Raw genomic sequence first — 15,407 nt, 5'->3', positions numbered from 1 at the left:
TTCAAAGTGAGGACGTAACAACTAAGAACATACGATGTACAGGCACTTTATTTAACCCTCAAGTCAGAGAAGTTTAAGTAACTTCTAAGGTCATGGAACTGCTAAGTGCTAGAAACCAGTTTTGAACCCAGCAGACTGGCCTCAACAATCCATGCACGTAACCGTTGAGCTATTCCACAGCAAGGAAGACTTGGAACACTGTAAGTAGTTTGACTAAAGTAGGACTGGTTTTGTTGGAGGGGAAGTGGCAGGAGATGAGACTAAAGAGGTAGGTGGCAACTAGATCAGAAAAGACCTGTGTCACAGGCTAAGAGGTGTGAATCCCACCCTTAAAGTCATGGGGAAGCACGGGAAGATCTTCTGCATAGAGTTCACAGTGGAGAGAGATACACGATAGTACCCAATATATTCCAAGCATTACCCTAAGCACTTACACTCCACTTAGTCCTGAAAACAACCTGTGGAGATATATACAATTATTATGCCCAATTATAAAAGCGAGGCACAGATTAGTTAGGTAACTAGCCCAAGATGTCACAGCTAGGTGTAAGAACCAGGCTTCTAAGCAAGCAGTCTAGCTCCAGAAGCCATGCCCTTCATCACTCTGTCATCCAGCTTGCAGGTAGGCCACAGAGAATCACTGGATCTGGACGTGCGCTGGGTGAATTAGAAAGCAGCCAGACTGGAAAAGACGGGTGGTAACATCCACGATGAAGTTACTGTCATTTCCTCCAAACTCATTAGGCGAGCAAGCAAACTGAGAGAAGTGAAGAGACTAGGCCCTACGTTCCACAGTGTGTGTGGGAGTGGAGGTCTGACGTCAAGAGTGTCAGATTCAAAAGCCCTTGTATTTACACTGTTGGAGGTTGCCTCTTGCTAATTCAATTTCAATAAAGTTATTGCAAATTCCAAATTATCTGGGTCTAAAATAATGAGGTTTTATTCTCTGTAAATTCAGCATTCAAGTACGATCCCATTAAGTGGCACGGATAAGCGTGTCAGAAAATGATCCACAGATTGCCGCGTTTCCCTAGCCTCAAGAACGCATGGCTCTCCTCTGGCTCACGGCTGTTGCGAGAGACTGCAGAGCGAGCTGCTGTGTAAAGCCGGTGAGCATCGCCAGAGTAAGCAGGTCATTATGAACTGCACATGTCTGCTCTCTTATGAATTGTTTTTAGTATGAAACTGATCTTGAAACGCAACAAAAGTAAACGCTCTAGACTTGTTTTCTTTTCCCATCTACTCTCTCTTATCTTAGTATAATTTGAGCTTTGATGAATGCTACTCATTTCTATTCAATATGTGACTTTATGGGGAAATTCCATCCTGAGACAGGAAATGCTATACTGTAGAAGGAATTAGATATTCTCAGCCCCCAGTATATGGATTCCAGCCATCTGTCTGCTTAATAAACACTACGGTTTTGCATTCAACTGAAAGCCAGACCTGGGCTGCTATAACAAAGAAAATGATGGAAAGCCCCATTTCTTATGTTCAGGGCACCATGCTGCCTCCCTAGCGATCTTCTCCATGTGATCAGGGGTACAGATTAAAGAGTGTACCATATTCTTATTAACTGAAACCTATCCTAAATGTTTTAGAGCTACTGGAGTAGTCAGCAGTCACAGCTATCTGCCGAGCACTTGAAATGTCTGGATCGAGAGGTGTCAAACCTATTTCTTCTTACCTTTGGTAAAGCAACTTCCAGAAAACTTAAATTAACCTGTGTGCTTTACATTGTATCTCAACTGGGCATTGCTATTCTAGAGCCCTTACGTCTTCTACTAATGTCAAACCATATGCTTGTGTACGTGCATGTGTGTGTTTTACTTTGTTCTGTTAAACATAAAGCAAGTTTGCTTTTGAGAAATTTATTACACCTTATTTTTCTTCTACTTAATGTAGTCTTTAGAGAGATACTATAAATGAATATTCCAATATTCAATACCCTTATCTGTGCAAAACAGAGTTTGCCATTTAGATGCCAAAGATCATGCCCTCGCTTTAAATAGTCTAGGAGGTCTGTGTCTTTATTCCCTTCACAGACCTACTAGAGAATGGACTTGAGGATATGGGGAGGGGGAAGGGTAAGCTGTGACAAAGTGAGAGAGAGGCATGGACATATATATACTACCAAACGTAAGGTAGATAGCTAGTGGGAAGCAGCCGCATAGCACAGGGAGATCAGCTCGGTGCTTTGTGACCACCTAGAGGGGTGGGATAGGGAGGGTGGGAGGGAGAGAGATGCAAGAGGGAAGAGATATGGGAACATATGTATATGTATAACTATTCACTTTGTCATAAAGCAGAAACTAACACATCATTATAAAGCAATTATACTCCAATAAAGATGTAAAAAAAAAAAAAAATAAATAGTCTAGGAGGCTGAATTCAAACCATTTTCCAAGCTCATCTGGTCACATCTCCAAAACTAGGCTGTGTTTCAGAAGAATATCTAGAATTCCTCCCTCATCTACATAGTCACTTAATCCAGGCAAAATATCCATTTTATGAAATTTTAATATTCTACTTAAAAGAAAATCTATCTTAAATTAGTGCATTTTTCCTAACACAACTTAAAACTATAGTTAAACTACATTTGAATAAATACTTCAAATTCTGCCTTATCCCTGTCCAGTATCTGTTTCAGAATATCGCACATTACAAATAGTATCATCCCTAAATAAGTAAGGTGATACAAGAACACAGTGCAAGAGAACCAACATATGATTTCTCTGTTGTAAGTTTAAAAGTGGAAAATTCACTGATTTTGGAAGAAATGATCACAAAACTTAGGAAGAGAGTTATAGTAACAAGCAGGAATCAGTTATTTAAGTAACAGAATGATGAGAGGTCCAGGGCTCAAGTGGAGTTACTTTACTATGTCACTGGCAGTTCTGCTGAAGAGATATTTAATGATTCTGAGTTTTTTGCACTACTTTCAAGTGACCCATAAAGTTTCTCAATTTTTCTTGTAACTGGCAGGATCAGAAGCTTAGATAAAAAGTGAGCTATCTTTAATTTGACAGAAGCCAGACAGAAGTGGTGATGACATGGTTGGAAAGAATGAGTGCATTCCACTGCAGACCTTTTTTTTTTTTTTTTTTTTTTTTGTGGTACGCGGGCCTCTCACTGTTGTGGCCTCCCTCGTTGCGGAGCACAGGCTCCGGACGCACAGGCCCAGCGGCCACGGCTCACGGGCCCAGCCGCTCCGTGGCATGTGGGATCTTCCCGGACCGGGGCATGAACCCGTGTCCCCTGCATCGGCAGGCGGACTCTCAACCACTGCGCCATCAGGGAAGCTCTACTGCAGACCTTTTTAAACCCTGGATACTCCATCTTTCTTACTGGAAAGCCTGCTCTTCACAGTGCATCAGCCAAAACCCATTTTAGAATTGCACACGGAGGTTTGTTTTCTACAAATAATAATGCAGCCACTTTTATTCACTTAGAATTGTATTCACAACAGCAATATAGCAGAGACTGCTAGTGTTCACCCACAGCTGTGGCCTCACCCTCCTTCCCAAGCACACAGACATTCTGCTGTACTGTTAGGTGGGCCATGGACCTAATTCTGCTCAATGCCATGTGAGCCAAAGAGGTATGCATCCCATTCAGGCCTGGCCCTTCAAAACCTCCCACGCATGACCTAATTCTCCTTTCCCGTCTGCTGATGGAGTGGTGAGGATTCTGAGAACCAAGAGATCACAGCGACAAGATGTAAGGTGAGTGGGTCCCTGAGTTACTGTGTGGAGCACAACCCTCTACACACACCACCAGCTCTTAGTGAGTGATAGGTAAGAACTTAGTGTTTTGGAACTACTGAAATTCTCAAGCCTGTCTGTGACAGAAGCTACCACTGTTTCCTAACCTTATACAAGCAGTTTCACACGTTAACCCTACTGCCTTCCAGTTTTCCCTAAAATTTAGAAGCTAAGGGTGAGAAGAAATTTGAAAATGTCATGTTTATTAGCAAGTGAGGACACTGGTTCATTATCACAGGACAAGGTGCAATCCAGATGCCCTGGAAAATAAACATCTATGTATAAATGAGAAGATTAGGCAAAAGCAACAGAAACAGACACCAAACTCAGTGTGGCTGAGTTGCAAGATGGCTGTATTTTAGGGACTAAAGCTTTGAGCAGTTTTCAGCAGAGCTGAGTTACTCTGCCAGGAACGTATCTAACTTTATTCTAGAAAACAAACAGAGTGGCATGCATGAGGCTGAAATGAAGAAACATATCCTTGTGTTGGGAATAGGAAGAGGCAGAAATGTGAAAGAAGGCAAGTGTAAACCACAACACGTTCTACTGGTCAGTACTAGTTTAGCATCCCACCAAAATCCTGTTGAGGAAGGATCGCAGTTAGCACTACTGCCAAACCCTGCTGACACTTGCACACTCTTTGTAAATGTTTTTAGACTTATCCTTTACCTTAATAAATATCTGAATCAAGAGAAGCCTCTAAGGGGACTTCCCTGGCGGTCCAGTGGTTAAGAATCCATGCTTCCAATGCAGGAGGCACAGGTTCGACCCCTGGTTGGGGAACTAAGATCCCATAAGCCATGAGGTGTGGCCGAAAAAAAAAAAAAGAAGCCTCTAAGGTAATATTAAGAAGTCTCTGGGCCAGGCAGACCCAGCAACGGAATGTGTTCTAGGCTCTTGACTACTTACTTAGCTTTCACAGTGTGATAGTCATTAAGAAGAACCATTAAAAAATGCCATCTGCAGCAACATGGATGGACCTAGAGATTGGCATACTGAGTGAAGTAAGTCAGACAGAGAAAGACAAGTATCATATGATATCGCTTATATGTGGAATCTCAAAAAGGCTACAAATGAACTTATTTACAAAACAGAAACAGAGTCACAGATGTAGAAAACAAACTTACAGTTACCAGGGGGTAAGGTGGGGGGTGGGTGAGGGATAAATTGGGAGACTGGGATTGACAAATACACACTACTATATGTACAATAGGTAACTAATAAGGACCTACCGTATAGCGCAGGGAACTCTCCTCAATACTCTGTAATGGCCTACATGAGAAAAGAATCTAAAAAGAGTGGATATATGTATATGTATAGCTGATTCACTTTGCTGTACAGCAGGAACTAACACAACATTGTAAATCAACTATACTCCAATAAAATTTTTTTTTTAATCAGGGACTTCCCTGGTAGCACAGTGGTTAAAAATCTGCCTGCCAATGCAGGGGACACGGGTTCAAGCCCTGGTCCGGGAAGATCGCACATGCGGCAGACAACTAAGCCCGTGTGCCACAGCTACTGAGCCTGAGCTCTAGAGCCTGCATGCCACAACTACTGAAGCCCACGTGCCTAGAGCCTATGCTCTGCAACAAGAGAAGCCACCACAATGAGAAGCCCGCGCACCGCAACGAAGCGTAGACCCCCACTGGCCGCACGTAGAGAAAGCCCGCGCACAGCAACGAAGACCCAACGCAGCCAAAAATAAATAAATAAATAAACTAACTAATTAATTAATTAAAGAAACAAAATTAATCAGGAATTTAACATCGGATATAGATATTGGCTATTTCTCATAACTGCATGATTAAATCAGTAAGAAACTAGTATTATGAAATAATTGTCACCCTTTACAGACTAAAAAAATAAAGAACCAGATCTATTTATGCTAACCTTGCCTTAAAATATAACATCCAGCGGCGCAGTCAGCCGCGACCGGTCTCTTGCGGAGCCGACTGAGCGCGGCCCCTGAGCCCAGCCCGCCTCTGAGCGCCTGCTGTTAGCGTGTGTGGACGCCATGGAGCGCTTTGATAAAGTGGTGCTGAATGCGCTGCAGCCATGAGACTTCAGAAATGAAAGTTCATTAGCATCTACTCTGGAGACGCTCCTGTTCTTCACAGCTTTAATAATCACTTTACCTATTGGGTTACATTTCACGACTAAATCTTATGCTTTTGAAGGCGCCTTTGGGATGTCCAACAGAGACAGCTATTTTTATGCTGCTATTGTTGCAGTGGTCGCCGTCCACGTGGTCCTGGCCCTCTTTGTTTATGTGGCCTGGAATAAAGGCTCACGGCAGTGGTGTGAAGGCAAACAGGATTAAAGTGAACATCACCTTTTGATAGCATTGATTTTTTTTAAGTGGTAAATGCGTCTGGGATATTGATGATTTTAATAAAGTTGAAAGAACATGTTAAAATCAATCTTATGGAATCACGTTTGACTAGTGTAAATTCTGACCCTTCTGAAACAATGGTTTGTATCATCAGCTTTAATTGTATGAGCCTCTCATTTGCAAATGAGAATTTGGAAAAGTTAAATTGGTTGCAAATAAATACGTGAAATTAGTTACACATTATTCTGGGAAGAATTTGATTACCTTACAACAAAAAAAATATTTTATAGCATTTTGTCTTTTGGTTGGCTTTGAGTTTTACTCCTCTGGATATATTCAGATGTACATAGTGGAGCAAATCTAAACTTTATTTTTCGCTGGAACACTTTCCCTATCATGAAAACACCAGGTCATTGGATTTTGGGTTGTAAATGCCTACTGGAAATTGCTTAAATTGTGGACACTGGAATTAATCTGAATGTCACTGAGAAATTTTGCATCAAGTGTAATCCCTCGTCAGTAGAAATCTTTCATTACATTATTTCATGGGGAAACTAGGCTGAATCACACCCATTCATGTAAAAGGACTGGGCTTATTGAAGAATGCAGACAGCAAAGCAAAGAGCTACCTGCCTGGGCACCCAGCCTACTCCCTAAAGGCCCCTTGCAGGCCAGCTTCCTGCTTTCAGACAAACTCTGTAATGACCTGCTTTGCTCTGTCATTCAACAATGAACTTATGCTATAATTACAAGGTTGTGTAAACTCCCTTTAAATTTGTTTTTCCTACTTTTTAATAACGTATATGAAGGAATTTACATTTAAATGTGTTAAGTTTTGCATACTTAGGGAGTGTAAACAATCCTGAAAATAGATTATTTTTAATCGTCTAGGAAGTATTCTTGGAATTTCTAGTCTAATCTTTTAAATCAGTGCGGTTATATCCCAGATACATACATAGATAATGTATCTAAGTTAGATAATCCTTGAGGTCCTTTCTGCTAGAAAAAGACCCTGTGGTTTTACTTTAGTATCCTTGGTCTGTGTTCTTTCTAGCCACTTGGTACTACTTGTGTGCAATCTAAAAACACACGTGAAAAAAATGCATATTAAAACAGGAAGAAAATTTAAATTCCCTGTAATGCTGCCACCTGGAGATAACCACTATTTTGGTTTACATCCTGTGTGCATTTCTTAATGCTAGTTTGATACACACTAAAAGTTTGGTTTCAGTTCAAATTCTGCCAATTTTACCTGGCGCCTATTTGCATTTTTTCAGATGAGTGATTATTGGCCGTTTTCTTAAAAAGCACATTCTACCTTTACTCCTTTAACTAGATATCTCATTGTACAAATTTCCCATCATTGATAACCCCTACTACAATGGCCCTTGCTGTGTTTGCCGTTACTGATTTTGTTTATTCACCCCTACTTTTGATGATGTGGAACTGGACTAAAGGAGTAGAGAGGTAGTTAGGCATAAAAGCAAAGAAGGCATCTGTGTTTATTTACTTGTTGAGAAAAGATAAAAGATTATTATAGGACTATTTTTTATTCTTGCTTATAGTTAAATATTATCTACAGTTTAAATGTCTTAAGTAGTTATTCTAAATGTAAAATGTTTTCTTAAAATGACTATAGTTTTGGTATAAAATTGTACAAATTTAATATAAAATTGTAGAATGCTCCAGATTGAGTCTAGTGTACTGTATGGTAGATTTCTAGATGGTCCCCTCTTTAGATGTCTTGTTGTACTTAGAATTTGTCCAAATAATTTCTTTTTCTATAAAGGTTTTTCTTGTACTTTTGGGATCTTATGCTATTTGTAAGATATTAATGTCCAGTGCTGGATTATTTTGTTTGATTTCAGACATTTGCTGAGTAGATAATATGTGTGTTTTTCTGCAAGTATTTAAACTGGGGATTCATGTTAAAGCAGATGTAATTTCCTCTTGGAAAAGGTACCCAGCATTTGAAAGTTAGAATCGGATGTTAAGGTTGATATTTGGGGTTATTACAATATAGACTTGTTTTCAAACAGGTTAATATTTTCTTAGGGTTTTAACTGTTAACTGACTAGTTTGCTGCTGTTGAAATAACATGGTATTTGACAAATAGATTTATTTTTCAAGATGTCTCAGTGATTTCCTCTTGTACATCCTTTCAGGATGTATAGAAAGGAAAGCTACAATTGAGCCCTTATATCAATGTTATAAGGGAGGAATATGTTCACTATTGTTTGAAAACTGATTGTAAGAATAACCTCAATTAGGGAGCGTAACTTGAAGCGTCAGTACAGGCTACTGATTTATCACGTGACCTTCTTAACCTCACCTACCATTTTGCCCCCCAGAATATAACCTTTTTTCTCCCTGTGCTTAAAAATGAAAAGTCTGCTGTAGAATGCATCTGATGTCATTAGCTCTTCAAGTGGATACCATTTTACATGTGACAGCAGAATTCAGTTTTGAATTGTTGAAGGAATTTAAACACTCCATAAAAAATAAAAAAAATAAAAAACCTGCGTTTCATGGGAATCTAACAGAAATACACTGTAAGACTATTTTCATCATAAAGATCTCATCAGCTTTGCCCAAAAAGAAAAAAAAAAAAAAAATGACATCCAACCAGGTACTTTCGTTTTTCAGTTCTAAAAAAGGTAAATACCCTTTGCATATATTCTGAACTGAGATGGGTATGTTAAGTATAGCTCGCACCATTCTATAAAAGTAGCAGTTGTTAAGCACCTTAAGTATCTTGCAAATAATTGCTTCCCCAAACAGATCATAATCCAGCAGAGAGCCTAGAGATTGACTGTGACATCTTTCAATAACGTTGCCTAAAGAAAGCCTCCTGGTCCATTGAGAATTGTTAGTTAGGAAAGAAAGCCAGTCTTATCTTGATTTTTCACCAGAAACTCAATGTTCAGTAGCCTGTTTTAAAATAAAATTGACTGATATATATATGGCTCTGCTAATCTCATGTATCATTTTGGATGTGACAATTACAGATAACAAACATCTATGTGACTCACCAAAGTGCAACCTCAAAATGCAGTTTTTAAAGAATCAGCAGTTGTCTAAGTGCCAGATCTCCACTCCCTCTGAGATACAAGCTGGTTTAACGTGCTTCCCTTAAGCCCCTAAGGATGCAGTTACGTCTACTGGGCTGCAAACTTTAAAAGGTAAGCAGTGACTTTGGTAAGTGATGGAGAGTACTTAAAGTGCATCCAAGAGACTCCCTTTTTTGCCTAGGAAAAATGCACTTGTAGGAAAAGAATATGAAAAGACTACATCAAGGTCTGCCTTGTTAAGTCAAAATAACACAACCAATATATCGCACCTAGCACCACACAAGTTCCCTTCTTGTGACTGTTTTCTTAATGCACTATTGCTGGTTTCAAGACTGCAATACAGCTTCTGTGTCTGTCTGCCTTTCTTTACCAAGCTGATGAACATAATGTATCTTGAAAGCTTAGACTAGACAATCAGTTTCATTTTCAAGTTTCAGTCACATTTTTCAAAGGAAGCATTATTGAAAGTGTAAGCATAATAATAGTCTCTGGGCCTAGAGACTTCCTTCTCTTAGAATTAAATCAGTAAAGTGTCCTTCCTGCCCCCACCCTTAAGGACTATAACAGATACATTCAGATCTAAATTCAGTACCAGTGCTTGTTGGTAAGTATTTGCATGACAGTGAGTTTACAAATAAGTTTGACGTTATTTTAGTTCTGCTCAACACTGCAGTATTGACACTCCAGTACTCCTGTGAACATTGCTACCAATATACTTTTATTAACAATAATATTAGTGCATCCAAAATAGGGGAGCCTTTCTGGGCGATGAGGAGAGTCTTGATCATGTATCTTTTCCAGCCCTCAGGAAGGAATGGTAGTGAAATGATTGCTTTAAGTTTCTCTGCTTCTGTACCCAAGTAATAGCTTTTTCCTTTATAAAGAGGAGTGTCTATTTGGCAAGTCTGGTGAGGATTGGATCATCTGTGCCCGAGACCGTGGTTCCAGCACAATACAAGCCATCTCTTCTCTCAGACCTTCTGAATCAGTTCAAGCTGTTTGATGCTCCTTGTCCAACTCCCTCTATAAATGATCCAGTTACAAGTGGAAAACTCAACTATAAAATGTATGCCTTGAAACAGACACATGTTTGGGTATTTGAGTCACAAGGCTGAGGCTGAAGCCAACTCATGTACTGCCTTCCCCTTGCCCTTCATCATTGTTCCACCAATCATACTATCTTCCACCTTTAGAGCATTTGATAGCTTAAAACACAACAATATATGTATTCCTTTAATAATCCTTTGCAATAACACTGCTGGATAAACACTGAAGGTAACATTAACCCAACCGTACTATGTAAAACTACAGAAGTGACAGCTCACCAGTAAGGAAATCAGGTCTAAACCCCAATTCTCCAATTCCTTTGTCCAGTCTTCACCTCTACTGCAATGCTTCCCCACATAACACTGATGAAACGCAGGATTCTCCTGATCTCATTAAGGTTAACACAATGGGCCATGAGAATTACTTTAAGAAAATTATTTTCCCTGATTCATAACTTTCAAGGGAAGATGTATTTTCAGAGTCCATGGACACCAGGAACATTATTTGAACTCGTATTTTTCACAGTTGGGACTTCCAAATTCCACAAAGGTGAAGCCATCACCTATCACAGTGGCAAGAGAGGGCGTGACAAACAAAACCCACTGACCTGGTGCAACCAATAGCATTGTATGAGGTAATGGCAATTTGAAAAATAACGCATTGCAAACAATTCCCTGTGTTGTTCTTCAGACTTACAGCATTACCATGCAGGTGTCAGCAGTGGCTTGATAGCCTGGGGAACTATATTAAAGTTTATAGTTTTTTGTTTTGCTTTGGAAATATCTTCAAGTCTTCTTTTACAAGTTGAGCACTAGTTTCTTTATTTGTCTCATGGAACTTTTTAAAAAACACACAAATATTACATATATAAATCCCCACTGTAGGAGATGCAAACAATATTGAATTTATAGCAATAAGTGGATGTTCCTGTTCACACACCCATTGGTAATAAGGTGAACAATCTGCATGGTTCCCATCTCCCTGTATTTACATAAATATATGTAGAGAAATGCAAATCAAAGCAACAATGAGGTATCACCTCACACAGGTCAGAATGGCCATCATCAAAAAATCTACAAACAATAAATGCTGCAGAGGGTGTGGAGAGAAGGGAACACTCTTGCACTGTTGGTGGGAATGTAAATTGATACAGCCATTATGGAGAACAGTACGGAGGTTCCTTAAAAAACTAAAAATAGAACTACCACACAATCCAGCAATCCCACTACTGGGCATATACCCTGAGAAAACCATAATTCAAAAAGAGTCATGTACCACAATGTTCATTGCAGCTCTATTTACAATAGCCAGGACATGGAAACAACCTAAGTGTCCACTGACAGATGAATGGATAAAGAAGATGTGGCCCATATATACAATGGAATATTACTCAGCCATAAAAAGAAATGAAATTGAGTTATTTGTAGTGAGGTGGATGGACCTAGAGTCTGTCATACAGAATGAAGTAAGTAAGAAAGAGAAAAACAAATACCATATGCTAACACATATATGGACTCTAAAAAAAAAAAAAAAAGTGGTTCTGATGAACCTAAGGGCAGGACAGGAATAAAGACGCAGTCATAGAGCATGGACTTAAGGACACGGGGAGGGGGAAGGGTAAGCTGGGAGGAAGTGAGAGAGTGGCACTGACATATATACACTACCAAATGTAAGATAGCTAGTGGGAAGCAGCTGCATAGCACAGGGAGATCAGCTTGGTGTTTTGTGACCACCTAGAGGGGTGGGATAGGGAGGATGGGAGGGAGGTGCAAGAGGGAGGGGATATGGGGAGGTATGTATACATATAGATCATTCACTTTGTTATACAGCAGAAACTAACACAACAATATAAAGCAATTATACTCCAATAAAGATGCTAAAAAATAATAATAGTAAACTAGCCAGGTGATTATACTATATGTATACCATATGTATTGTCTTGCAACTTGGTTTTATTTACTTTTCTTTTTTTCTCAAAAATATGCCTTTCAGTGTGGGTGTGTATATGTGTGTGCACGTGTCTGTAGATACACTCAGAAGTTCAAACCACTGTATTGTATTCCATTAAATTATACTCCAAACAAATTAAATCATTCCATTACTGACATATACTTGGGCTGTTTCTGGTTTTTGGTAAATACAAATAATGTGGCAAAAACATCCCTGTATGTGCATTTTTCGCCCCTCAGGAGCATATGCTTAGAACACATTTCAAGAGGTAAAATCTATGGACTCAAGAGAATCCCTCTATGACCCTTCAGATTTACTTTAAAAGTAGATTGATTTTGTCAAGTTGCCATTAAAAAGTCTCACCAATTTAACTCTCAGTCATGCATGAGGCTGTTTACCCCAACTTCCCCAACACAGAATAAAATCAATCTTCTAAGATTCTCCTCTTGGAAGTCATTGTTCATTATTTTTCACCATCAGCATGTCATCTCTTCAGAAGAATACTGATAATGCACTGTGTGTCCTTGGGTAAGTTACTTAACCTTTCTGTGTCTCAGCGTTGTGAACTCTAAAATGGGGATAATAATAATACCTAACTCAAAGGGTTATTTCCTGGGTTTTTTGTACACTTTGCCTCTTTTTCAGTGTGACTGGGTCTCTTTCCTCTTTGGTTGATTCAGTTAGTTATTGATTGTCTACAGTGTGCCAGCTACCATTCTAGTTGCTGGGGACAGAGTAGGGAGATGCAACCCAGTGGTCACTCTCACATAGCTTACATCCCCATGGGGAGGCAGACAATACAGAAACAAACACATAAATGCATAATGTTATGATAGGCTGTGTTAGTGAAGAAAAAATAAAGGAGGGTATGGGGCCGAAAAGTACCAGGGGTCTATTTCAGAAACAGTGGTCAAAGAAAGTCTCTGACGATGGGGGCAGACCTGAGCAGAGACCTGAAGGAAATGAGCATGGAGGCTCAGGGGAGCACAAGTACAAAGCCCTGAGACAGGAATGTGGTTGGCCTGTGCGAGGAATAGTGCACTGGTACCAAGGGAGAATGGGGGAGAACACAGAGATGCAGCTGAGAGGAGCCAGGGACCAGATTCTGAATGTTCTCGTTAGCCAGAAGGACAAATGGGAATTTTATTCTAAATGCAGACAGAAGCCAGGGCACTGGCCTCTGAACTGCTCCAAACACAGAGAGAGGCTGAAACTTTAAGCTTCCTACGCTGAACAGATACCTAGAGTGTGGCCATGAGCAGTGCCCACATGCCCTCTGAGCAGGGCTCTCAGCAACCAGTGCGTCCATCACAAACACAAGCCAACAGGCAAAGCTGAAGAGAGCCATCTAGATACGGAACCATGCCCCCGAACCACTCTCACACCTTCTTCCTTCAACCCAAAAGGTAGACTCAGAGCACCTTCTTCTCTGATGCACAGTGCCCTTGCCAACTGGCAGTCCAGGAACAGGAACACTGGCCACGCTCAGCCACCAGAATGGCACAACGGATCTGCCACAGGAGCGCCAAGAGCTCGGGCAGGGCTGCAGCTCAGGGCTTGCCCCTACACGGCCAGCCTACCTCTACAGATGGTCCCGTTGCCCACGTAGCCCGGTTTGCAGGTGCAGCTGTATCCCTGGACGGTGTTGGTGCAGATGGCATTCTCATCACAGTTGTGCTGCCCGCTGCCACATTCGTCGTGCTCTGTTTGCAGGGTGAGAAAGAGAGACACTTTTTCATAAGTTGGAATCACTGGTGTTGGAAAAGTTAGCTGGAACTCACCAAGTAAGAAAGACAGTGACTACCGTGCATTGGGACCTTACTCTATGCCTGGCAGTTTCCATGCCTGATGTGGTTGAAATCTCAACAACTCTAAAAGATGGATGTTATTAACCTCACTTGGCAGGTAAACAGACTGAGTGTCAGAGAAGTCAAGCGACTTATGCAAGTGACAATGATTGCTAAGTGCTTCTCTAAGGTCACTGCTGCTTCCATGTCTGCAAAGGTTTCTGCAGAGGTTCCAAGGCAGTGGTTCTCAATAGGGGCAGGGGCATGGTGTGTGCAATGCTGCATCTCCTCCTCCTAGGAAACATGTGACAGCGTCTGAGGATGTTTTGGGGTGTCATGCTTTGAGAAAAGAGATGCTACTGGAATCTAGTGGTGGAGGGCAGGGACGCTGCTACGCCTCTTACAATGCACAGGACAGCCCACGACAACGAAGAATTAACCAGTCTGATATGTCAACAGCCCCAAGGTTGGGAATTGGGTACGGAGGCTCTGATTGCCTGGGTCCAGCTCGTGAGGTAAACCACCTGTCACACCCTATCAGTGTTCTTCTCCAACAGAACAAAGAGGGTAAAACTAAAGAGGAAGGCCCAGCTAATACAGCCCGGCAGAGGAGCATCAACCCACAAGTATTCTCACAAGGTTCAGAATTTAACCACTGGGCTGATGCTTAACGTGTAGTAATATGGTTATATATATTCAAAGAGCCATGGCATCCTTAATCCACAAGACATAGGGGAAAATACATCTAACACTATGAAATGGACTGAAAGATTCCAAGTTAGAAATCAAGATTTCACAGATAACTAGACTCTCCCCTCATCCTCAGGACATTTTAATACTCAACTAAATGACTCCTCTGTAAATAAATAATGTGAGAAAGTTTATGCCCCTTATTCCCTTTAACATCTGCTAGTATAACTTCTTAGAAATCTTAAGAAGAAAAATCAAGTAGGGTTATTTAAGTCAGAACAGGTTATAAAACAAGAGTTGAAATTCCAGCTATAAATCTCAAAGAAATCAACACTAATTGAACAAAACTAAAAATTCAATACAGTTTGTTAAGCAAACTGTTAGATCAATGTACCAATAAACTGAAATATCATCTATCTTCATTAATTTTTAAAAATAAATTTATTTATTTATTTTATTTTTGGCTGCATTGGGTCTTCGTTGCTGCGCGTGGGTTTTCTCTAGTTGTGGCGAGCGGGGGCTACTCTTCGTTGCGGTGCACGGGCTTCTCATTGTGGTGGCTTCTCTTGTTGCGGAGCACAGGCTCTAGGCACGCGGCCTTCAGTAGTTGTGGCTTGCGGGCTCTAGAGGGCAGGCTCAGTAGTTGTGGCACACGGGCTTAGCTGCTCTGCAGCATGTGGGATCTTCCCGGACCAGCTCGAACCCGTGTCCCCTGCATTGGCAGGCAGATTCTTAACCACTGAGCCACCAGGGAAGTCCCTTC

At 40.7% G+C, this 15,407-nt stretch overlaps 1 protein-coding gene and 1 pseudogene across 4 annotated transcripts in view; one reads left to right on the top strand and one right to left on the bottom strand.

Annotated features, from left to right (window-relative positions):
• NELL1 (neural EGFL like 1) overlaps nucleotides 1–15,407 on the bottom strand; it is an 853,170-nt gene that overhangs the window by 319,210 nt on the left and 518,553 nt on the right. For all 3 annotated transcript variants that reach the window (XM_082659859.1, XM_082659860.1, XM_082659861.1), the window contains one exon: nucleotides 13,748–13,870. In XM_082659859.1, the coding sequence (XP_082515985.1) occupies nucleotides 13,748–13,870 (123 nt within the window). The remainder of the gene's footprint in view (nucleotides 1–13,747; nucleotides 13,871–15,407) is intronic.
• Nucleotides 5,782–6,087, top strand: LOC309826302 (vacuolar ATPase assembly integral membrane protein VMA21-like; annotated as a pseudogene). Its single transcript has one exon. The product of its transcript is annotated as a vacuolar ATPase assembly integral membrane protein VMA21-like (transcript).

Source organism: Grampus griseus (assembly GCF_964374135.1).
Source record: "Grampus griseus genome assembly, chromosome: 8".
NCBI classification, from domain to species: Eukaryota; Metazoa; Chordata; class Mammalia; order Artiodactyla; family Delphinidae; genus Grampus; species Grampus griseus.
This window is presented reverse-complemented; position numbering and strand designations above follow the sequence as displayed.